This window comes from Nipponia nippon, unplaced genomic scaffold (assembly GCF_047370975.1).
Source record: "Nipponia nippon isolate SJK-2023a ecotype South Korea unplaced genomic scaffold, ASM4737097v1 scaffold_4, whole genome shotgun sequence".
Taxonomy (NCBI): Eukaryota; Metazoa; Chordata; class Aves; order Pelecaniformes; family Threskiornithidae; genus Nipponia; species Nipponia nippon.
In genome coordinates this window covers 22,796,192-22,822,423 of record NW_028262358.1, presented here as the reverse complement: position 1 = coordinate 22,822,423, position 26,232 = coordinate 22,796,192, and the positions used below count along the sequence as shown (strand labels likewise).

At 35.5% G+C, this 26,232-nt stretch overlaps 1 protein-coding gene across 2 annotated transcripts in view; it reads right to left on the bottom strand.

Annotated features, from left to right (window-relative positions):
* The window catches only part of GPATCH2 (G-patch domain containing 2), a 127,100-nt gene that overhangs the window by 96,419 nt on the left and 4,449 nt on the right, over nucleotides 1-26,232 (bottom strand). Inside the window, exons 2-6 of one of the 2 annotated variants that reach the window (XM_087776946.1) lie at nucleotides 21,575-22,288; nucleotides 16,227-16,288; nucleotides 7,992-8,174; nucleotides 7,477-7,503; nucleotides 6,791-6,870 (exon numbers count right to left, since the gene is read on the bottom strand). In XM_087776946.1, coding sequence (XP_087633072.1) covers nucleotides 6,791-6,870; nucleotides 7,477-7,503; nucleotides 7,992-8,174; nucleotides 16,227-16,288; nucleotides 21,575-22,288 — 1,066 coding nt within the window. The remainder of the gene's footprint in view (nucleotides 1-6,790; nucleotides 6,871-7,476; nucleotides 7,504-7,991; nucleotides 8,175-16,226; nucleotides 16,289-21,574; nucleotides 22,289-26,232) is intronic. The other variant, XM_009472941.2, reaches the window with a different exon arrangement.

Sequence of the window (26,232 nt, the reverse complement as noted above, 5' to 3'; positions counted from 1 at the left end):
TTTCCGAGACTAATGCTGGAGGGCAACTATTTTGCTGAAGTAGGATGCTGTTTTTGACACTATACTTGAAGTAAGAGTCCAAGAAAAGAGACAAAGTCACCACATTCACTTTAGCTTGACAGAAGTTAATCTTTGATATTTTAAAGGTATGCCTTGGTCATCACCGCAGGTGAAATACCAAGAAAAACCATTGCTAGCTCTGCTGTACAGAATATCTGTTTCAGTGGTTATACCTACGAGATATCTTCATTTTGTTGACAAAGTACAATTGTTACCTCTACAAGCTATTAACCGCCTGATGCATTTAAACTATTTTTTTTATTATTGATAGGCATACGTTTTGTAAGAGTGAAACTAGGACACAATTCGAGACTACTCTAATTTACAATATAAGTGATATAGAAGAAAAGAATAAAACAATCACATGCTCACCTTCACCAGTTAGTGCCCTTACAACTACTACAAACCAGCTGAGGATTTCTCTAACTATTTTAATTATGGCAGAGGGGCTTCACACTTAGGTAAAAAAACTAATAATAAAACTGACCGACCTTAGATTTGTTGAAATCTAAACTTTTGGTACTTGAGTTACCTGTAACTCCTTTTTGGGTAATGCACTGCAGCTTCAAATGAGACAGAAATGCTGTGGTATCATTTGTGCCTGTTTACTGGTTTGATGACACCAAGATGATCATAGATTTTCATTAGACGATTACAAGTGACACAAAAATCACTGTTGGTTAAAACAAACGCAGGTTGTAAGACAGACTTTATTAGAACACTCAGATCCCATAAAGGATAAATAGTATTCAAAATACTTTGTAACAATGACAACTATATGACAGAACTGGTCTACTAATTCTAGTGTTCTGCCTTGAACGATAACAATATTTAACTGTGCCTTAAGTACGGGTACCACCATTGGTACTACCAGTGATGGGAATAACTTGGAAAAACACTGACCTACTATGAAACATGGTACAGCTGCAATTATGGATTCTTTTGATGAGTAAGTATGCCAAGCTATTACTAAAGTCACTAAAAAGGTTTTACTCTTCCATCAGGTGCTTACTATGGCAGGTAGAACAAATTATATTAAGCTTGCGTCAGTATAAGTGAAAGCTTTAGCAAAAATGCACTTGAAAATTAATTTGTGGAAAAAAGAACCTCTTACTATGCAAAATACATAGCAGGTGTAAGAACAGTAAGCAGTTCTCCAAAAAATATTAGATACATGAAGTTAAGAACATCACAAGTAAGTCAACATCATCCCCAATATTTACATCCCATTTTTGAAACCTACATTGTTTATAATGGGGTTTTGAAATGTGACAGAAGCTATTTTCCTTTTGTTTTCTCATAAAATAAAGCCATTTTAACCTAAGCTCTGAAGTCTAGAAGAGTGCCATTTGACTCATTCCTTAGGAACATTGTAGCATTTTTGCCAATAGTGACCGAACACTGGAAGAATCAAAGGCGGGACCTGAACTGCTGTCACAGCAGCCCCTCCTCTGCTAACAACCTGAATTTTTCTGTCTGAAAAATCACATATGTAGGAAGCACATGAGTGCAGGAAAACACCCAATCCTCAAGGAAGTTTGTCCTTCTACTCTATGTTGTAAAACTAAGGTACTGAGTTAACTAAAGTGAGGATTAAAAGAGCATGACTTACTACATTTTGCATAAGCAGATATAAATTAGAACAATTACAAACAAGAAAAAAATTTTAAAGATAAAAGGAAAAGCATGGCAAGAAATGCTTTAAATAGCTAAAAATATATTTGATGACAGGAAATCTTACTGAAACCCCCATTACAAAAAACCAAAAGCTCCTACCCATTTAAAAGAAAATTCATTCGCAGCTTTAGCAGCTTAAGGTTTCAAAGTGTCATCCTTGGACACAGAGGCCTAATATTCCTGATTTTGAATGAGTGAAAGTCTGGAAACCAACAAGAGTTCAGTTTTGTTAGCAGACATCATCTGATACCACTCACATCTCCCTAGATGACAAAAGTCATTAACTGAAGAAAATAATTAAAATTTATAGATAAGTTATTTCATGCACCTAACTGAAACTGAATTGTGTTCTGACTATATGCCACACATCCAGTGTAAAAGAATTCTCCACAACACCAAATCAACTTTAACTTGAGAAGTAATGTTTTTCTAAAAGTTGCAGAGCATCCACAAAGAGGCTTCTGACCAGTACTGCAAAAACAATACCCAACTTACTCTTTAAGAAAACATTCCTTCGATCTGTAACAAGGTTTCTTATTAAATACCATTTCACTCAATTTCCAAAATATTTTGACAAGAAAAATTCCTGAAAACACCTGGCTGTTTCTTCAGTTAGAAAGAACTTAGAAGCAGAAATGTTTAATTTGATTTTACATTTTGAAAGCAATTCACAAAAAGCATGAGTGCTCAATACATCTTTTCTCCTCACATCAATAGACTAGCAGTTATCTGACAACAATTTTTTGAGAAAAGTTCTTTTATTTTGGAACTTTTGAACAAGAGTCACAGGATTTGACAGAAATACCCAGACACCTTCAGATAACAGGTCTCCGAAATGTAGCTTTCATTCTTTAAGTCCTTTTTGAATAATTACAACTATGTACAGTCAAGCTCAATAGTACAACTGTGCAAAAAGAAAAATCAGTCCTAGGTGTGCAAGACTTAAAATAGGCTGTCTTTAATACTATGAAATCAAAACCCATGACATAAAGGTGATGAATGGAAAAATTGGCAGAGTCACAAGAAAGCACCACTTTTATTGGTCATGTTTTTTGCACTTTAGCCCAGTGAAATCACTTGCCAGCTTCCAGCCCTGACAGACAATCCAGGCAGGAAGAGACAACACATAAGAGTCCTTAAACAAAACCCTACAATGTCTCTCCCTGTCTCAGGGAAGGAACTGTATCTAGAACCACACAGGGAACAACTAAGACAGCAGCACTGATTTTTACAACATTCGCTTATTTGTATGGAGTTGTGAATAAAAGTGAAATTTTTCAGTCATTGAATACTAAGTTAGGCAACACGTTTTGAAAGAAACAAAAAAGTAGTCAGGTTCTATTTTCACTACCTGTAATTATTAACTCTTATTTTCTTTAATTAGGTCTTCTGTGATCTCCCCAGGAATCCATCTGAGAAAAGTATGGCAGTCTTAATCATTGAAGGTAAAGAGTTCATCTAGTATTCTACATCATAGACATGAACCTTCACATTTCCAATGCATTTAAAATGTTAGATTTCTGATTTTATTCTGCTAAATACCAAAGTTTCATGTCTAATTTGTTGGAAAGGACAGAGATATAGTACTAGATAAATGACGTGCAAGTCTATAAACACATACAGAGAAAAGACTGGACAAAGAAAGCTTTCCTTCTAAGAAATCAGCATTTCATTCCTAGAACACTACTTCTAAGTTGTAGAACTTTTGCCTAACAGAAGAATGTGGGGGTTGGGAATAGTTAATCATGTATAACTGCAGAATTCAACCAAGCACAATAAGATTTCATGCAATATACCTTATTAAAAGAGTACATTAAATACTGGTATGGTATGAAAGTACATATATCATGTTTCTGATTAGAATTACAAAGTTCTACAAGCAACTTGAAACAGGCGGGATCGAAAGCATAGCGTATTAGAAAAGCCACATGTTTTTCTATTTCTTTCCAAATAAAGTTCTGTTACAAATGATGCTGCCACAAAACAAGGCAATGAAGACATGAAATGCCAGCATTATAACTGTATGCCAAAATATATGCCTGACAAACCATTTAATTATGGATTCCATAACAAATGTGCCTATCTTAAGTAAATTGGACAATCCAAAGGATATAATCCATTCTGATGAATTTTTTTTTCTTTTTCTTGCTCAGCTTTTCCAGTTGTCATCTGCTGTATGACAACTCATTCAACTTGCACATTGGATTAGGTGAAGATTTTCATAGTATTTGCATGAGAGGTTTTTACTTCTCTCTTGCTTGTCCAGTGTTGTACAATCATTAGAAAAGTGTTTTGACCCAAAGGCAGTATGCTTGATGACAGAAAGACCCATAAGTTTGTTCAAATTAAACAACTCATCAATGAAATGCAGGAAGAGCATCTGGACAGAATCTGAGTGCCAGCTGTGGCTACTTCAAATTAAAGCTCACTAACTGGTCCATAAAGAGCAGCATTCTTCCTCTGATTCTCAGCTCCCACTGCTTCTAGAAACCGTGGTGTGAAAATGACTTAAGCTAGCAGTTTCCTTGGTATATAGCAAGTAACAATCACACTCCTAGCCTGATGTGTGTCTTACAAGAAAACACCCAAACAGTTGGGCGTTAAACACTTTTTGACAGAGGATGATGATATATCGAGGTACTAACATAGCCACTCATTCTGCCTTCCCTAAACCAGTAATCTCTTCAAGGCTTTGCTAGCTGCTATAATTGTGAGCCTTCAACTAAACCTTTCCAAAAAAGTTTAAACATACATTGACTGTATGCAAAGGGCTAAATATATGTTCATATTCCCTAGATACAAACCGCACATCCTTAGACTGATTACAGTATATAGTGTGTGTCTTTTAGGTAATGTATCTCAGTAGGAAACTCGATTTTTTACTTTGTCTCCCTTTAAAGTCTGTGTAAAAGCAGTGATACAGACACCAGACTCCTCGCTGTTAAAAAGAAAGAATTAAGTCACACCACAACTCTGTTTAATGAGTTGAGTCTGCAGTGTTCTTTCCCCAGGATATTAATCTTTCTAAAAGCATTCTTGCTATTCTTCACTGTTACCATCTAATAGCAGTAATTACTTCTTGTTCTGCGTTATCAGATGTCACAGGTATTAAATGACTTTTTTTGTCATTGGATTGGAGTATCTAAAAAAGGTTTTCTTTAAGAAGCAATCACTGACAAAAGGAAGCACATGAGCTCTGGCTTATACAGCTACATTTGCAAAGATGGATGCAGCAGATGTGCCCACACACATAAATAGTCATTAAGAAGGTCAGAAAACACTGCATCTGAAGAGCCAACTGCACATCCATTCTATATATGCACTCCTGCCTAAACATAGTGGCTTAGAAGGTACGTTCAGATGTCAACCTTGTTTCACAACACTATGTAAATGATATATTTAATAACTGGAGGTAACTGAATTACCAGTCTTTAGTAGATCGGCTTGCATTTTTGTTATAAAGGGAACTACAATATCAACTTTATATATGAGATATCTTGACTGGAAGACAAAATGGGCTCCTAAGGACAATCCAGAAAGCATAACAGAAAATAAACATTAAGATTTTTTATTATATATATGCAATCACAGTATATCTTCATCAATTGAAATTTAATCACCTTTTTACAATTTAGAGGAAAAGGCAGTTTTTAGGGTAGTTAAGCCATGTATCATCAATACCATGAAGCTAACCTATCAGTTATAATAGCTCCTATAAAATACCAGGGTGAAATTGCAATAAGCCTAGAAAATGGGCTACAAATCCCAGATATGCTCAAGCAAGCACTGAACCAAAAATAAAAATAGGTAGACAGGAAACCAAGAACTAGATAGCATTCATCTAATTCACAACCACGAACAGCAAAGATCACAGGCCAAGGTTTTAAAGCATCTCATTCAGCTCCAAATGGCAATTATTGGACAGGGACTTCAATTATAAAAACCTTCCCTCTTCAAAACGAGTTAAAATTCTAACAGTTCCTTTCTATTCTCTCCACATATAATAGCTCTTACATTTCTCAGAAGGACATTATTTTGTTTAGGCAAATTAAAATTTGAAAACATTTAATGTTCTGAAATAACAACATCAATGTTACAGTATTTATAGTGCTGGGATATATTTATTACACACGGACAAAGAGTCTCCCACATTCTCCTTCTCTTCCAAACACTATTCTGATAAGAAAGGAATAGACTGCACTACAATGAATACATTGTAACATTTTAAATTAAAAGTCAAGTCTCTCTGCTCCTCATGCCCTCCTCCAAAGAACAAATTCTTAAAAATTCATTAGAATCTTACTTTAGAAAAAAGCTATGGGAAAATCCAATCATTAGACTGTACAAAAATGCGAGGACAGCTGGATTTTTTCTTTCCTTCACTTGTAAACATTACTCCTAAAGCTGAAGGTACTAAAAAACCTCAAACATCTCTCATTTGTAGTCACAGCCTTAGAACAGACTCAATCCAAAGGAACGCATGATGTCTATGACAAGTGCATTGCTACCTTGCTTTAAATATTTTGTATATACCCTTTCCCCTGACCACACAGAAGTCAACTAAACAAAAGAGAATAAGGATAGATTTTTTCAAAGCAGACTTTTGGGGGGTGGGGAATCAAAATCAGAATTGTACCACAATCCATCCTAGAATGCTTTCAGTATCAGAAAAACTTCAAATAACTTTGGTTTGATTTTCATTGTAGAGAAACATGTTTTTGTACACACAAGATATATACTGAAAATGTTAAATAATGCCCCCCCAACTTCTTCCTTCACTCAGTTCGAAATAAGTACTGAGAAACAGTCTCAGACTGTTTCTGCCATTCAAATACGGACAAATACACACAAATATTCCATTACAATAGAATTGTAGTGGGAAGAGTCTAACTATTAAAAAAGCAAACAAAAAATATCAGGCAGCAGTGGCGCTGTAGTCTTACCATTCCATTATCTATCTACAGCATTAGGAAATAAGCATGAGAGTAGTATCCTTTTTTAAAAACAACTCTAAGAACAGTGCACATTAGCTTCCAACAATAAAAGCACCTACCAATGCATTCTGGTTTCCTGAAGCCTTTTTTATGTTTCTTGCTGGCACTCCATGAAGATGACTAAATCTACCCTGGAAACCTACAAGAAAGGAGTACGAATCACTTTAAGAATATTTCCTATACCATACAACCAATAAAATTCACCATTGCATACCAATCTATTAATCTGATTTCAGTTAAACAAAAACATCTTAATATAGTGTCAAACATTGTACTGGTGGAAACAAAATGCACAGAATGGGAAAGTGAGAGAAAGGCTAAGTTGTCATGAAAATGAACATTACTGTAGATTTTCTTACTGCCATCCTGGTTCTATGCACAGCTGGCTGCCTAAGCAGAGCATACTGAACTACAGTAGGAAAGTGATTTTTGCATCACTTACAACTTCATTAATACTAGAAAATGTTAAATCTGGTGAACATGCAGAGACCAAGTCCTCAGAAACAAATCCAAGCATGTGGAAAATAAGCCTCACAAAAGAATTCAATGCATTCAGTGTGCAGAGTAGTTTAAAAGTGATTTGACCACTGCTCACATAAAAGATCTGTATTTGAATGTGAAAGGAGATCCTTGGGGCAGAAGGAAGGTACAACAAAATTCTTTGTCAGCAAGCTGAGGTCTGACAACTTCAATCTTAAGAGTGGGTTCCTAGCTATAAATGCAGTCAAACACTAGTACAACTTACCATTGGATACACTGGATCCACAGTTGTCTAAAGTATTTTAAAGAAAAAAAAAAAAAAAAAAAGGATATTTTCTAAGTTACAATCTCAGTCCTTGCTCTAAAGGAACCCTTCCCTCTTCTCTACAAACAATATGGCCCAACCATAAAGCAAAGCAGATGGTCACACTAGTCTTTCCAGCCTTTGAATTAATGAACTTCTATAGAATTCTAAGTGTTATCACAGAACCTAGGAACAAAATGGAATATAAAGATTCACTTTAAATAACGCTTAATAATTCTCAATGCAAACATCGAGACAACAAATAAAAGAGTAGGCTATCAAAATGAGCCAAGTTTTACACTTTGATTTTTCTAATCATTGACTTTTTAATTATTTCTCTCTAATATCTTAAAAATGAAATAGTTCAAGGAAACAAACTGGTAACTCCAAGATCTTGTCAAAATTTTACATATTTTGTATAGTGCACAGACACCTTTCTACTGTACTGAGTTTGCCTTTGCTTGATTGCTACTTACCTCTCCTCCCTGAACGGGACATAAGAGGGAAAGTACCAGTTAAGATACTTTCAAAGACTGGATCAGGCAATTCTCTCTCCAGCTCTGTAGAGTCTTCTTGTTCCCACCATGGAATGACTCCTGTAATTCCACATGCTCCACCAGATTCATTTTCATGAAACCAATCACTCTGCTCATCATCACCTGTATGAGGGCAGTATCCCCACAAGCATCCCAAAAAAGAGGGAGGAGCAGAGAAGATAAAAATCAGATGTTACCATCAATAAACACTGACAGGACAATTATTTCTTTTACTTTATAGCTGTATAACAATTACTTGTATATAGCAGTTCTATTTGGAAAATGTTTCTCAATAGCATGACAAGCTTTGCCATCAATGAAACCACATAAAATGTAATGTTTTAAAACCAATTTCAATAGTGAAAAACAATAATAAACTAGTTAATCCTTTGGCAATAACTGCAGGGAAATCCATTTAAGTTACTGCACTTTACATATTAACAAAAACCAAGCCTTAATCTCCTGCAGGGAATTAAAAGGTATAAAACTGTGAAACTAGTTCTTTGCAGCTGATAATGGTATATAATTAGCTTAATTTCATGATTTGTATGTCTAGTAAAAGGGGAAAACAATCATGAACAGATGTGACTAAATGAAGTTAGTCTGATTAAGTTCATTTAGAAATAAGTTTTGAAAAAGTTGATTTTAAATGAAAACTGACAGTGTCATGTGATTGAGAATTATACAGCATTATACCACAAAGCTGGTCATATTTACTGACAATATTTATAGATGTAGTATTTAAATATATGGATTTAAAGTCAAAAGTAAGACAAAACTGAAAATCTGATCTTAAACTTAGCTCATAAACACACTGGCAACTAAAAATAAATTGCTATGTTTGTTTTAAAACATGTTCTTTTACACAAACCAGGCAGTTTACAGAAGATAGAAAATATCTTCATAAGACATGGCAAGTTTCCTTTCTTGCACCCAAAAATTAGATTTCAAAGAATGTGCTGTATCTTTTAATTCTACTTCAAAGTAGCCAAACCATGCCTCACTGTTTCTGCATATAAATTATTTTTTGACATTTCAATTTTTAATTAGGCAGGACTAAGCAAGACACAAATGCAAGATTTATTAGACACAATTTTCAAGAACAAAAAGCATTCATGTAAAATTTCATTGCCACTCAACCTCGCAATGGGAAAATATAAGTAATGAAAAGCCAAGCTAAAATCTAAGGAAAAATAAAATTCAACACACTTTCTCCAAATAAATTGTTTCAATGAAAACAATACTTCAAGACCAAGCACAAGTGAAAACGGCTGTAAACCTTCATTAGGACAACTAATTAGAAAAATATAGAATAATTAAGGCCCCCCACTGGTCACTTGCAGGTGAAATGTGATCCTTACATCTTTAATGATCACTACTATCAGCAAAATTAGCAGAGGCTAGAGAACAGAAACTTTTAGATGGAGGAAGCGGAAAACAGGTAGAAAGAGATATATAGGTCCAAATAAGATGTAAGTTTCTTTGTGTTCCTGGTGCATTTCAGATTACTCTCTGTATTTATTCTAAACCTCGTTTATAGCTATGACATTTCACAAAGGCGTTCACCATTAATTCTATCTTCATTTTGTTACAGCCAGGTATGGTTGCTTTGAAGGATGTCTAAGAGTACCGAACAGAGACTTTCCAAACTCTTATGTAGATAAACCTTGTCTGAATATTTTGTCGTGAGAGCTCTAGATAACTCGACTAAGAAGAAATACTATTAGGAGCTCAAAAGAAGTCTTGTTACACATAATTCAGCTATGAAATTAAGTAGGGAGTTCTGAAATCGGGTTTCATAATCAGCTCAAGGACAAAAGTCTGTAAGAGGTATGCAATGCAGTCTTGGAAGAAAGACCTAGGATTAAAGACTGTGTTGGTGGACTGCAGGACATGGCAAACAGTGGTTATGAAAGGAAACTGGTATCTTCACTATATGCCCAACAACAGTTCTTTGGGAAAAAATACAAAATTACTTTTCTTTTTTGTGCAATATGAATATTAATATGTTAAGCAACTATCTGTTAAGAAATCTTACCTGTTATGCTATTATATACTTCCCTAAGCACTTATGTTGCTTACTGCCAAAGGCATAATAAAGGACTTCAGATCTGAACTTCATAGGCTTTTCCCACATGACAGTAGAATCCAGGTATACCTGGTTTTTAGCTTCCTTGTCCGTACATTCTAAACAACTCTGAATCCTTTGACCATATTCAATCTTACTATCCCCTTGAGGTGGGCATAACCCTATTACTACTATTTTCATGCAGGTGAGAGCACCCACAGGCATTTTGTTTACCAGCTGCTCCACCCTGAAGGGATGACATTTTCAAAAGGAGTCAGGGAAGACCACTGCATTTCATCAATTCCCAACCTCATATGTATAGACAATATAACATAGAGGCCTCCTCGCTCAAGAGTTTGGTAACCAAATACTTGGGTTTTATCCTACTTAATCTGCAGCTCTCAACAGGCAATGCAGTATCCATAGCAAACATGAACTTCGAGAAATAAAAATTCAAAGAAGCATTTTTGACTTCAAAATACTGCAGAAGATTCACTACACTGTCCTTTCCTCTTAGGGCTGCTGAACCTCTATTCAGCACAAGACCACAGCAAATTACTGGAAAGCTACAGGAAAGGTAAAACCACATCCAGATGCCCAAAAACTGATCTCTGAGCCCATGCATTCTCCTAGCCACATATTTAAAATGCAACAAACTTATTTCTGGGTAATGCTAATGCTTCAAGGAATTACTTCCAAGCAATTTACATTCAATTATAACTGTACTAATCAGTTTAAAAAAAAAAAAAAAAATCAATTGAAGGCTCAGAAATGTCAACTTCAATTCTAAATTTTCAAGGCACTTCAGTTCCTGGCTTGCTTTATTTATTTATAATCCTTCCCCTCCCTCCAATTACTCTTACCCTAATTTTCACTACTGTATTACTGAGTCTACATATTTATCTAATTACCACTCCTTCATGTTAAACGACTTGCCTTCCCCTTTAAGAAGTCTAGAAAATTATTTATATGGGCTTCTTATGGTTTCTCTATGAACACAGACCCTATTTGCATCACTATCAGTTTCATGTTCAGAACAGCAGAATAGCTTCACCTGAATCTTATTTTAGCTAAAGCAGTGCAGGATTATAACAAACAGACTTTCCACTGCACACAGTTTTCCTCCTCATCCTAGTTTTATTTCAAAATGGCCAGACCACCCTCCATAGCAGTCACATATGGTGTACGTGTGCTTGCCACAACCTACTTTGAGAGGCTCCCATGAAAAGAATTCAGCATCACTGTCCTATAAACACCACTTGATACTGTGCTGCTCCACTATCCATCACCTTGCACACAGAGAGCAATAGCACATGGACTAGGATGCCAGCCTCATTTCCATGACCAGTATACCTCTTTCTAGGCAAAAAACCAAAAAAACCAAACAACACTGCTAACGGCTATAATAATCATTTGGAGATATCAGAAGATTAACTATAACACATAGGATTTTCAGGAAAGCAGAAGCTTAAGTTACCCATCCACAGAGGCACGTTGCATCTTGCTCTTTGTGCTCCATGGAGCCACCCTGGCAAAATGGATAGCAGGACACCATTCAATTTAAGCAGCTAGTTCTTCTGATTCAAGCTTGAAAACTTCACATGAAGGCCTCCTCCCACCCCTCCCATCCAATGCAATATCATACCCTGCTCTTCAGTAAGAGGACAGTACAGGTGTGCTGTTAATAAATTGGACCAAGGATATCACATGATCTCAGCTTTATGTTCACATCTACCACTGTGATCCACATACAATATTTAGGATTTCAACTATTCAGGTCATATACAACAACTCCATGTTATTTCTTTTTCACCTGCAGAGACTATAAACTAATTAGCCACAACAGTTCAAAACCAGTGTGATTACACCTGGCATTGCACTTTCCATTTCTTTTATACATGGAGAATGACACCCTGACACCTGCAGCTACTGAGATGCTATACAAGGTCCAAATTAGCTTCTCACTACAGAAGACAAAAGGATGGAACTCTCATATACTGAATCAGTAGTGGGTCATCTTCATAAAGGACACAGTAATGAATATATGTTTAACCATAAAATAATGAACAGCTATCTTTAAAAGCTCAGCCACATCCACAGCAGAACTCTGACATTCCCTGACCTTCTCCAATTTTAACTGTTTAACACTTTATTAATATAATTTTCCTTCCTACTTGCTTAGATCTTAAAGGACATTTCAAGTGCTGCATGTCATGATTTAAGAGGTCTTAAGTCAAACTTTGAATTTCCCCAAGTGTACCAGCAGGTGTAGATGGACTAGGAATGCAGAATATAATGTTTTATTTGCCATACCCACACTATAAAATTCATTAAAGAATATATTTGCAATTTGACTTTTTTTTCCCAAAACAGCAATAACATCAACTAGTGTTTGAATAATGTTACAGCTTTGTTAACATTGTGTCGAAAGCTTAACTTATAAAGTGCCTTTGTAAAGTGCACCTGTAAAGAGCCTTGAAACTGCAGGTGATCCTACTAGCTAGGCTTATAATAGAGTTGTATTATATGTTGCAATGTAAGATTAGACTTTTTGTTTTGAAACACTTCTTGCAAAAGTTTTCTACACCGGGCATAACACTGCTTAATATAAAAATTTTTAATAATTGCCAAACAGCCATTTATGAAAATGCTATTAGGAACAAGGAAAGAGTAGAAAGAAAAAGGAAAGTCACAAGGATTTCTGATGCATAAGCTCTAGCCACTGTTCAGTTCCTTCACTTTGTTGGCAGGCTCTCCCACCTCCGTACTCAAGGGCTTGATATTTGCATAGGATTTGGGGTTTTTGTTAACTATATTAAATCTTACCCCAAAGTTGGCCAATTTACAAACCTCTGAACAAATACAACCCGTAAGAATTCACTTGAGGTTTGTTAATGGTTAGCAGTTAATAGGTAGCCACTATTTTTCTCATTGACTGCACCTGCACTGAGCATTTTCTGTGATCTTTAAGCTTTTGCTGGCTAACTGTACAGGGTACGCAGTGTTTCACAGAAGAAAAACGTTTGCCACAATGGGACTGCAAAACATTGAGTACCAATTACTTCTGCCAGAAGGTAACACGATAGCAGAATAGAGCACAGCAAGAGACCTGCTTTTGCCCTCTCACATGACCTAACGTAAGCACCTGGATAACTTGGAAAAGGAGGACAAGCATGGCTAGGCTCAGATGAGGACTCCATAGGAACAAAACAAATCAAACAAACAAAAAAGCTATGAGACTGGAACAGAGGCAGGCTGGAAAGGAAGAGGTTATAAAGGTTTTTAAAAAATGTTAGATGGCACGCCACATAGCAGAAGGTGAATACAGGATTTTCAAGTCGCAGCAATTTTTTTTATCATACCAATTGATGGCAATTAAAATATATCTATCAATTAAACCACTACTACCCCCAATTATGCTACGCCTGGTTTTCTTGAATCAAATTATGAAAGTTGAAACTCTGTGCACAGAAGAGTACAGTTATTGTGGTGGAATTTATTTCCGTTCGCTTTCTGAAACAATTTTGGAAAATATTGTAAGTTGCAAGGTCAGGCACTCCAAAGCTCAGAACTACATACTCAACTATTTAAGTGACTGGCCAACTGCTTGAAGAAATTGCTGCTTTAGATCACTTTCTTTTGTAGGATATCTGTCCCATAGGATGAATATGCTTTGGAAATTAATTAGGGTTTTATAAAGAGTATTTGTCTGCAATAAATGAGATGATTCTTAATCTCAGAGACACAAAATGAACAAATCTTGCCCTGGAGAACCGGATCCTCTTGTCCTCTGCTACCCAAACTTCTGAATGATGGCAGGCACATCATTTATACCAAGTATTTCACCATGCTGTATTAATCAATCTCTGGTTCTCCACTTGACTTAGCAGAAACCTGAAGTCAGAAGTGCAGAAAATTTGAACTACAAATGAGGTCAAGATGCTGATATTCTGAACATATATCCTGGAGGAGGGACACTGGGAAGACAAGAATCAGTCTAGCTTTTAAAAACTGACCGCAAAATCAGCCAGTTCTTCCCTTAACACATTTTCATCCTGTCCTCTTTCAGCTTCATTTCTCTCACCTAGGCTTTTCCTTTACTTTTATCAGATTTATTTCCCGCTTCCTTCACTCTTTTCAATTTTATGTGTCTCAGCTCACCTATAAATTAATTTACAGAGATAAAATAACCTCATCTTACTTCATAAGAGTACAAAGATAAGAATTATTAGCATTTTCGGGGGGGGGGAATAAGTATTATTAGAAAATAAACAATTTTAGTTTTGCAGTAGGATCTCTGATAATAACTTCATGGAAAAGTCTTCACAAAACCAAAGGTGTAATGCAGATCTAAGAACGTCTGAAAACCAGTGTGAAGCTAATGGTCTTCTGATCATACCCACAAAATAACTAGTTCAAAGTAGAGACTAAAAAAATTAATATTTTGTCCTGACAATATCCTTCTGAAGTTTATTGCTGTTCTTTTTATTTATATTTCAGAATACTATTTCAGGTCTAATGTTTTATGCTTGAAAATTACAATCAAACTGAATCAAGGTTCAAAAAATCAAACAGGTGAAAATAAGAATTAGAGCTTTATAGTATATAACAAACACTAAAAAAGGTAACTTCACACCAGTGAAAGAACACTGCTGTTCACCAGTCCCTCCCCTTTTCTCCTCCCACAAAATATGTAAGAAAAACAAAAAGTAACTGAAGTATTTTCAACCATATTATTCAAAGATTTAAATTATTTAGTTCAGGATTTAAGGACAAACATATTGATACAAATATATCAGAAGGGTACTTCAAAAATGTATGTAATTATGAAATGCAGTAGGTCATGTTACATACAAATATAGAGGACAAATTCTAAAAATTGCAAGTCAAAAGAGAAATTAATATAGGGAAGTAAAAGCAAATCTTTTTGATGTGTCTCATTGAAATACTTCTCATCTGAAGTTAAAAGATCAATCGAACCTTTCAAAGAGAGCCTAAATTCTTCAAAAAAGCTATGTGTTAGCACAACTAAACACAGATACTCAGTCTGGGAGGTACGCTTTATGTAGCACAAGTTGCTGTTGAGCAAGGAAGGTAACACCTCTGTTCTAAGTCTGAAAAATCATCTCCCTACTGTAACATGAAAATAGAAAATAAAAAAGCTAGAAGAGACTGAATTATACGTTAGAGAAAGAAAAAACCCATCCCTTTAACCTATATCTGTGGAATGGGACAGGATTTGTTTTCTTGCACACACTCAAGTAGTCTGTGGCAAACTGCATAAGAAAATAATCTCCATTACCATTAACTTGGAATCACCAACAGAAAAGCAAGTCTTAATCACCTGAGAGACTATTTTTGCCTCATTTTTGTATACTGTCAAAGAGAGCAATTTCCTAGTCCATGAGCTGGGTACTAAGATGCTAGCATAATACAGGTAAATGTGTTGCACTTAAACACAGCAATAAACACTAAAGCTGAAAAAAAAAAATCTTATAGTTCCATCCTCAATAGTTTTATCACATAAGAACACAAGAATATTATGCATACTAAAGAAAAACTTTGAATCTTCACTGTATTTTAAAGAAAAAAATTTTTAAGAAGGGAGAGATTTTAAACAGCACGCATTTTCTAATCTCAATATTAGACTGCTGCAGAAGTAGTTTCTTTGAAACTACTCTTCAAACAAACCACTGAATGAAAAAGAACTATAAAATCCTGCCATATCAATTTGGAAGCAAAGAAAGAAAAAAGACACCTCAAAAATAGTTTGAGAAGCAGTACTATGATCAGAGAGTCCTGTCCAAAAATTGGAGCAAAAAAAGAATTAAAACTTAGTATAGACAATCTTTTGGAGATGCTCAAATTGTAAGTAAATTTATTATATTACAGAGACTGCTTCTCAAGACAGCTTTTGACTAAGTCATGGGTTCAGGACACCCTCTGGTAACATTTCAAGAAACCCAGACAGCAAGCTATACTTCAACTCATTAAAATAGTAAGAGCAACTGAAATATAGTAATTAACCTGTGGAGTAACTTGTAACGCTTACAGAATTTCAACTGATGTGGTTTGAGGGGTGGAGAAGGGAAAGATTGTTTCAATACCTTGTCTTCCCTCATCATTGGTAAACAAACCAGCATCACTGCTGCTCAGACTGCTGGATTCACTGTAATAAGAGAAAGAAAGAAACAGATCAAAAGAACAATTGATCTTTCAGTCGTAAAATTTTAAGGAGACAAGGCTGTGCTCAAATTGAACTTAAGCCCAACAAAGATCGGAAAGAAAATAGGATGATTTTTTTTTTTTTAATCAAACTGCAAATATCCTAGTTCCATTAACTACAAAGCATATTATTTTTGGCACATAAAACCACGGGAATCTAATGGTACCCTGACAGTAAGCCAGATGTGACTGCAACGAGGTGCTGACACAATTGATGCATTTTATTATCTGCTTCCATCAAATGCTCACTGCTTCCTTCTTATGTTGTGCAATTCAGCTTGATCCTGGAACACCACCGCTCAATAAAATAGGAAAAGTCTCAATCAAAAGCAGCCTAAGCCATCCTTCAGCACATGAAATATAAGAGTCTGAAAATCGAATTACCTTTCTAAACATCATTCGCAACTATTCTGGAAAAGACACGGTTTAAGGTTTCACAGTATACTATTTGGGAAGAAAGAAAAAGTTTATAACAAAGGTAGCCAATTAAATCAAAATAAAGGTCACCCTGAAGAAAGTAAGTATGATCAATGATCATAACATCAACAAAAAAAGCAAGATACAGTTTACTTTTCTGTGACTTCCATCATGGCCTTAAAATGCATGTATACAACATGTACACACTTCTCTCTAAATTCAAAGACATCAATAGGTAAAGTATTTTGTTCTTTGTTGTATACACATTGTTACAAACAATATTCCACGTGTCTCTAAATAGTAAAACAGAATTGTCTTTTAATAACACAGATCACAATTTGGTGAATTTCACACAAAAGGATTTTTTGTAAACCATTTATTTCATTTTTTGTCAATAGAGCAGCTCTGCTAAGGCAGTAATATTCTCACCAAAATGTAATCACATTTTACTTACAGCGAGGTGTAGAACAATTTGAAAAAAAATCACTTCAGTTAACCACACAAATTCAAGTACAAGTTATAAATACTATGGCTACTCTCAATGTTCCATACAAGCTATTTATAAAGACTTGAGGTCTGTTTGCGTTTCTACACTTATTCATATTAAAACATAGATACAGTCCTATACTTGAATTCAACTGGTTTCAATTATCTTTAGTTACTTTCTAATAATAAATTAGTTTTATTTTTGTTTCTAAATAACTAGTACACTTTGGAAATTTTTTTCCTTTTAAATGTTAATCTCTCACAAAAATAAGACTCTTTTTTAAAGTTTGTAATATGAATTATATACTTAAACACAAAATATACTAATTTTATAAGTACATATTTGGGTTTTGTCTCTTCTTTTGGGAGGACTTGAAACACAATACGGTATCAGGAAACACAAACCAGTGATTTTTTTTTTAAAAAATATATCTACAGCTCTGTGTTTAAAAATTAAGTTTCCTTAATCTTTGCTGTATCTTCTGCTTATCCATATTCTTACTGTATAAGCAACTTATACCATCTTTTATACATAATATAATCAGAACTGACTTAAGCACTTGCACAATTGCCCTAAGCAGAAGAAAGATGACAGGCATGCAATGAGAACAGAACCGTCTTTCATGATGGAGACCAAAATTTGAACTTCCTAGTTTTGCAAAACCTAATAACTTCTTTCTAGCAAGCATCCCATCCTCACTTTACTTACAACATAGATGGCTTTACTATCTTCACATTCCACTGTGCACAATTTTACATCATACATCTCAAAGAGAAACCATCCCCTTTTCATAAATTTTTCCTATCCATTTATTGTTGAATTGTACTTTTTAAAATGAAAGTTAGGAAATCCTTTCAACCCTAGTATTTCAGCCACTTTCCCCTCCAAAATTTCCAATTTTGAGAACAGTCTCCTTCCTTTTTTCTTTTTTTTTTCTTTAAAGATATTTTAATTGTGCAATAATTCTTACCAAAGGACTATCCAGTTCATGAAAACATAACCACTTGAAATTTTCAAAATTACATGTACTTTTTTTTTTTTTAAAAATCAAACCATAATACTAGTATATCCATGGCAGCCACAGTGTTCATTCTCCTCAGGCCACAGTCAAACAGGGCAGGGATTACAGCTGAGATAATTGCTACATGGCAGTCATTTCACTGAATAAATTCAAAACCCCTGGAATTAATACATTAATACTAAAGTACGTGAAAGCTGTTATGATGGCATTTATTTCCAGTTTTAATATAATTTTGCACTGTATATTACTAATTCCTTGGCTTTGTAATGACAATACCACTCCCAGCAAGACTTCCAGGAAAAAGAAAAAAGCCAGATTCCTTTTAGTCCTATAAAATAGGGTATGCAAGCAAAAACTTGGAAGGAGAAGCTCTGCTACCCAAAAAGCTTTCACAGCTTTATTTATACATCTGTGGAAGCAAAGAAGAAATAAGTTTTATTGTTAGTTACTACTACTAGCAAACTGTCCCATACCTTGGTTTCATAGGAGACTGGTGAGCTTCGTTCACTAACCAAGCCTGATCCCAAGAACTGACCAGCCACTCTACTCGCACTGACTGGCAGGCTGGTGGGCAGGCATCTGGCATTATTAAGCTCCGAGTTTCACTGCCGCTCTCTTTCAAAAGGGGCAACTGAGACTTCTCCTCTATTTAGTCACTTAAAATGCAAACACTTGCCAAAGCTTGCAGGAATTAAATATCATCCAGAACTCCATGCATTGGCAAATTTGGCTGAAACTGGCCAAGGAGCTAAGCATTGAGGATAAGGGAGAAGGAGCAAACAACAGGCTCTGATCACAAAAATCTCATTTCCAGTGCTCAAAACCAACCTCAGAGGAATTAATCTTTGGGATCATTTAGATGCTGACATTTTAAGAGCTTGAAGACTCCTACTACTACTCCTGAACCCTGCACTTAAAGGGTTATTGCTGTGTTTGGTGTTTGAACACAGATAAAAGACTGCAAAAGAAGTGTCACTTAGCATTTTTAAAGTGCACTTCAAATATATGTTATGTTAAAGTAATTTCATGTATACACTGAAAATTTCGCCGCCCCAGTTTTATATCCAAGAAATTTAACTCTCATTAAAAATTGGCTTTGTTTTGTTTTTAAAACCTGAACTTCTAAAAAATTAATCCTTTTTTGAATAATTATTAAACTGTATGCACATAAATGTACAAAATTAGAGAAGCTTTGTATACTTTTTATTTTTCCTCTTCCAACAACTGTTGCTGAAGCATGAGTCTTATCCAAGATGCTTTGTTATCTCTTTATATCTTGTGCAATCTTACAAAACTCATGTTCCCTTTTAAAAATCTCAGCTTTTACTTATAGAACATATTCTTAGGAACAGAGTTTGCTTGTTGTTTCTGATTCTTCTGGCTAAATGATCTCAAACAATAGAGGCACTATTGCATTTAAGAAAAGCTAGTTTAAAACCAATTAAAATTATTCAAATGTAAAATATTCAGATACAGTATGCACCTGAGAGGCTTCATTATGGTGGATTTCTAATCACCTTATGGAATGCAAATTTTCTAATCCAGTGGTTTCCAAACCTTTTGGTACAGATGACCATTGCAAGAAATTTGGTAGAATGACAGACCATCACTCAACCATGTGCATGAGCAGAAAATACTATGAAGATGAGAATGGTTTTAAAGGCCATTTATTGGGGCCAGAGACAAACATTTGAAGTACGATTTGAAAAATGACAGCATTCGGTGTAGCAAAACATTAAGCATTTTGAAGAGGAAGATGAATTTTTAAATCAATAATGTTTCTTTGTGAAAAAATAAAAATATATTCAGATTGACCTGGAGGTAGCACAGTTTTGGCAATTTACAAGAGGATTTTTGCATTCATCACTCTCCACCCAAAAATTATCTACAGAACTTTTGAGTTGGAGAACTGTTACCCTTGTAGCATAACAGAAAATCTTTTCTAAATAAAAAAGTGACAAGAATATGGACATATGATAAAATATGCAATGCTTCCTAGCTCCAAGGAAATTTTTAACAATCTGTCTTTAAGTACCAAACTTGGGGGAACAGATTCCCAGTATCATCAAAGAAGCAAGTTTTCTAAAGGCTTCCTGACAACACACACTCCTGTTTTGTATGTCAAAGTGAGATGTCTGAAGTTAAACTGGCTGCCCTGAAGGATTGTTTCTGCTCTAGTAATTAAGACATTAGTAACGACCTTTAAGGCTCATGACTCATATTGCTCTTTCCGCTGCTTATTGTCTGCAGGTGAGGGACAAAACTAGCATATTATAAAAAGACTTAGAAGAATTTATCCAGCAATAACTGGAGTTAGTCGCTTACCAATACTGCTGCTATTAGAGTAACTGATCTGTCTGCTCTGGTCAAAACCCCTGGGTACTCTCTGCATCTAAATTCTACCTCTCCAGCAAGGAAAAGGCTTAACAGTTTATAGATAAAATGCCTACAAAAAAACCAGGGACACTAGTGCTGTCAAGCAACTGACCAAAATTATGTGTTTTAATACGAGTCTTTCCTGTTGACAGTTTTGCATTCAGAACCAGGCACATGGGATAAACATAATCAAGCTTACCAGGCCCTGCAGGTAACATCCCTTGTGTATGGTGGAAAAATGACTTACACCTTACTGTGTTGTCAAAATAGTACTTTGGAAACAATTACCATTGTAGTATGACTGCTGTCTGGAATGGATGGATGAGGTATACTGCCAAAGGGTCATCATTCCCCCATTTTTCTAATGGTAAGCTCAGGTGTTTCTGAACTGTAAATTGGTTTTTGCATTTCGTAAATGATGTATATCCTTGGCAACCTGCAGACTTTTTATGCCCAGGACACATAAGAACATACTGTCTAAATGGTGACTCTAAACACTGACAACCTTTCTGATGAGTAGAAATAACAATCAAAGCACCAGTCTAGAAATTGGAAAAACACTTAATTTTTTGTCTGAGAACTCTCACCAGTTGAAATACCCAGAAAAAAACATATTGATCATTTGTATATTCTGTCATTCTTAATCCTGAAACAATTACAACGTATTATTTCAAGAAACTGTTTTCTTGGCTATTCCTCTGCTACATGACTCTCTATTTTATGCTGAATTCCTTAACCTGAGCAACTCATATATTAAAAATAGTAGACGCTAAAAAAAAAGATAATGAAGAGTAACTTGTTAAAACAGATACTATTGATGCTAGCATTTTAACTCTGGAATTAAAGAAAAATCTGAAGATACAAGCAACAGTAATAAAAGCAAACAAATATTATCCAAAGTTTCTGTAAAAAGGAAGAGAAAGAATAACCTGTCACTCATGTTCTCATCTGAGCCTTTTTGCTCCTCATACTCCATTTTGTCCTTATTTGTTTGGTTCACTTCTTCATTTTCTATAACTACCCCTTCATCCAAGATTTCCGGTCCTTGTCGAGCTGCAGCTACTTTTCTTTTTTTCACTTTGCTCTTAGAAAACTCTTGGTGTTGGTATGATTTATTGTCATTGTCCATTTCTTGATCTCTGCTGTTATCCTGCTGTTGAGTTATTGTCAGTGCATTAGAGACTTCTGATGGCAGATCTATTGCCATCCGTTTTACCTTTCTTCTCCTGCGCAAAGTTCTGTTTCCCAAACTGTCAACAGCCAAATCTGGTTCATGCCACAGAGGTCTTTTGCCTCTAATGTTATTTAAGTTTGAGGAAGGCCTACGTTTAGCAACCAACAACTGGTCATCGGAGTCACTGTGGTCTTTCTTATTGGCATGATTCTCCCTGTAGTCTTTGTTTGATTCTTCTAAACTGGAATCAGAACCTTCACTTAAGCAGTGACCAGTCTCCCAGGGATGATGGCTGGTAAATGAACGTCTTTTTCGTCCCCTCCTTTTCCTTGCCTGTCGCTTTAGAAGACAAGACACACTTCGAGAATGATCTCCAGTATCAGCAAAACCTCCTCTGGCTTGCTCTGAACTTTCTTCCAGTGCTGAGACTAGATCGTGAACCAGCTCCTCCATAGTCCTACTGAAATGCCTATATATTACAAGAAAAAAAACACACAAGAAAACAACATATGAATCTGAAGTGTTAAAACGTAAACTCTATAACAATTTTACCTGCCAAAATCATTTTACTTACTTTAGGCAAGGTAGTCTTAATGCCTATCTTATAAAGATTATTTTATTTCTGCTGAGAGATAAAGCCTTGCCAACTAGTCCTACGCAATCTGCAACATATCAGCACACATTCCTTTTAAAGGGTATCTTCCCAAATTTCTGTCTTGGAAAGAAGAGCGGGTTGGGTTTTTTTTTCCCCCATTTGTTTTTGACCTCACTATTAACTCACCTCATCACATTTTTATGATTTTCAGGGATTCCACACGGCAAGAGCATCAACAAAGACCATTCACTGTAACTGCAGGTAGGGAGCACATTTTAAATTCATGAATGGGAAATGGAATACATAATATTCCTCTTTGATAGTATATTAGGGAGTTCTGTTTAAAGAGTGGTCATTATGATAAAATGTTTTTGAGGATAATTATCTCTTGATGCTGCCTAAATGCCAAAATGAAGTTAAGACAGTAATTCTTTGATAATATAACTTTTTTTTTTTAAAAGCAACTAATTTTGTCTTTCTAAATGGCTGATATCTATTTGATTTTTTTTTTTAAATATTGGTTCAGTAGAGTGATATTAAGTTGAGAGAATACCCTGCTACAAGTAATTCTAGAGTATCAAATGCAAAGTTTCGCACCACATGTAGGCACCCACATCCACAGAATCACACGCTTGTGTAAGGAAAAATATCCTTAAAACACACACAGTGTCTGATTAAGGCCTTATCCTTTTAAATGTTTTGCTTCTTCCTCCTCAAATTTCACTAGCATTTAGCATGTCTTTAACTCAGTATGCTTCGGTAAGTTCACCCGTATTCACGCAAACATAATTATGAAAAGAAAAGAAAACGTTAAATGATTGCTGCTGAACTCTAATCCTTCTCGGAAGGCTGTGAACCTTCTCTGTAAATACAGCAATCAGATTCTTACAGCAAAGCATCAGAAGACTCCTTTCATTGAGGTAAAGCAGAGAATAATGTTCACGCTCTTTACTGCATTACACCAACTGATAAATATGGAAGACACTCAGTAAATTATGTAGGGAATGTTTAAAAGCAAGACTCTTCACTTTGTTTTCCAATATAAATTGATGGAAGAATGAACAACTGGTTTTCTACCCATACTGGCAGAGTTGTAGATGTGGAGAAAATATAGACACATAGCACACAGGTTCCCTCTCTGACTTACAGCAAACTCCAGTGCTAAAAGTACTTAATGGTGATGGCTGAATGGACAGTCATGACCATAAAGTCCACAAGTTTTAAATATTAATGAGGGAAATGAAGAGCATGTTTAAGAAGAAATCCAAGCTGGTCATGAAATATCTTACCTAAAGAAATTATATATTCTCCTTTTAAACCATTTTCAGAAACACTTATTTTAAACATTCAATTGCATGATCACCAAAAGCACAGAGAGTGGTAGAAACTTAAGCTCATTTTGAATTCCTGAAACTACTGTGTCACTTGCATTTATTTCTCATACCTTTTTTTCTATCCTGCTGTAATCTCTAGTCCTGCTACTCCCTCTTAACCTAACATTTTCTTTGGCTCTTAGTAGAGCAGAATCATCATATCACCTTGTAGGGGTGAGACGGCTCTGGAAGAATGCTACATTTCTTAATCCATTTGGTTCACAAGAATCAAAACCTCCAAAATCACACAAAAATACTTCTCAGAAGCAAGAGAAGCAAGACAGTAGGAAAAGCATTTAAATGAAGCAATGATTTTCTGAAAATTCAGAGAGAAAGAGAAAAGTGGAAGCCAATTAACCTAGAAATTAGTTCTAGAGACATGTGGCATCAAAATGATTTAAAACTGATTCTTACTTCAAGTTTTCAAAGTTTAAATTACTGTGGAGGGTTTCTGGTGTGTGTGGGGGGGTTGTTTGTTTTTTGCCTGGGTTCTTTGCTTGTGTAGTAGGAATTTCAACCACCAGTAGAGGCAAGTCCAGGTATATTTGTACAAGGTTTCGACACTCAAATATGTTTCTCAATAGCTGTAACTGCACAATGGGGAGCGTCCTAGCCCCTTTAGCCTTATTGTTAAACACCCATGAAGATGGCTATCCTCGCAGGTGTGCATACCAGAAATGAGATGCCCTTGAGATTTAAGGAGCTTTCTAATACTTCTGTGCTAATATAACAGGAACTATAAGAGTCAAACAGACAAATTCCAGTACACTTATTTGGGTGAATTTGAGACATCAATTCCCACAGCTGCCTGCCCAGCCCTTCTGCCACAGGCCTTCACGTTTATAGTGAACGAGTAAAAGCAGAGGTGCACCAAAACCTGAACTAGTAGGCTTAAACCTATATTCAACTCAAAACAAACAGGTTTCTGCTAACATGCCTGAATATGAAACTAGCATATATACCCTCTTACAGCCTGTTCTGCTACTGCCCCTGCAGCACAAAGTAAAAGGGAAAAGAAAGACAGGGACACTAATGTCTTATACCACCATTCATAATTAATTCCATTAATTCAGTACCCCTAATCCATATGGATAATTGCATCACTAAAATCAATGTAGCTCCTAGAGTGGACATACCAATCTACTCCAGATAATGGCATAAGTATGGTGGTAAAGTTGCCTCAGTTCTATGAAATACTTCAAGATCAAACACAATATATCCAGCTTGGATTTATACATCTGATCTAAACTTGCCTTGAATTCCCCCCAAAATACTCTCAATACAGACAGTGCCAGATCAAAAGATGAAACTCAAGAGGAGTGAACACCCTTAAGTGTTTCTGAAGTAAAGGGATAACATGATTCTTAAAAGGCCCTGAGCAGTGAGGCACTTACTTTCCATCAGACTATAACTTTGAATTTTAAGCACTCCTGCAATTAATCTTTTCTACTGAATATCAGGTCTCTTCATTGCAACTCCTGAACCAAGATCCATATAGGGCAGCTACCTTGTTTACCCTAAAAATTACAGCCATGGTCTTATGTATAATACAACTGTATCCTAACTGCATTACCTCTTGGATAGATCAGACAAATTAATATTATAATTACTTCAAGATGTTTCCTTAGGATGATTATGAGAAATAACGTGATCTATTTGGGACACTGGAAGCTCCTTTGTAATAGATTGAGAATACAATACACATATTACTTCAGCTTTTTATTCACATTGCACTTTCAACATGCCAGTGGTCCACATTAAAACTCCTTCTCCTGAAAACCCAAGAAATCGCTTTTGATTAATTTTAGTGGACCTCTCATTTCTCTTGCTATCATTGAAGAAAAAAAAAATGGCAACAGGAACTAGATAGAACAGTTAATCTGAAACCTGTCTTCAAAATTCAAGAGCGTATTTCTATAACGGCATTATTTATCAGACAAACTCAGTTTTGCAACGTTCTCCATTGTTCACAACCAGCTGTCAAGCTTGTATTCCAAACCTATGAAGTAATTTTAATCATCACCACAGATGTTACTGTAACAAAAATATTTGCATTTGCAATAGGTTGAAAAATAACTACAAGAAGTATTGAAGACATTACCAGTGAGTATCAATTGCATTCAGTAAGATGAGAAATTTCAAAGGCTGTAATAAGGAATGTAGAACAACATATTGAGGTACATAAAATATTACGTTGAGCCATAGTTTAGTACAACTCACATAAGGCTATAAAAATGCTGTTAACAGCAACAGCCCACAGCTAGCAATAAACTGTAATGTCTTCACTAGGAGAAGATTCTACTTTACTATAAGAAAATCTAGTTTGCCTACACTGACCTTTACGTTTATCTGAAGCAATTTTAGTGTAGTTCACCAAAGACTCACCCATTTCCTCGCTGACCCTCACCAGAACAGACCATAAAAGTACTGTTGCAGGAAACAGCG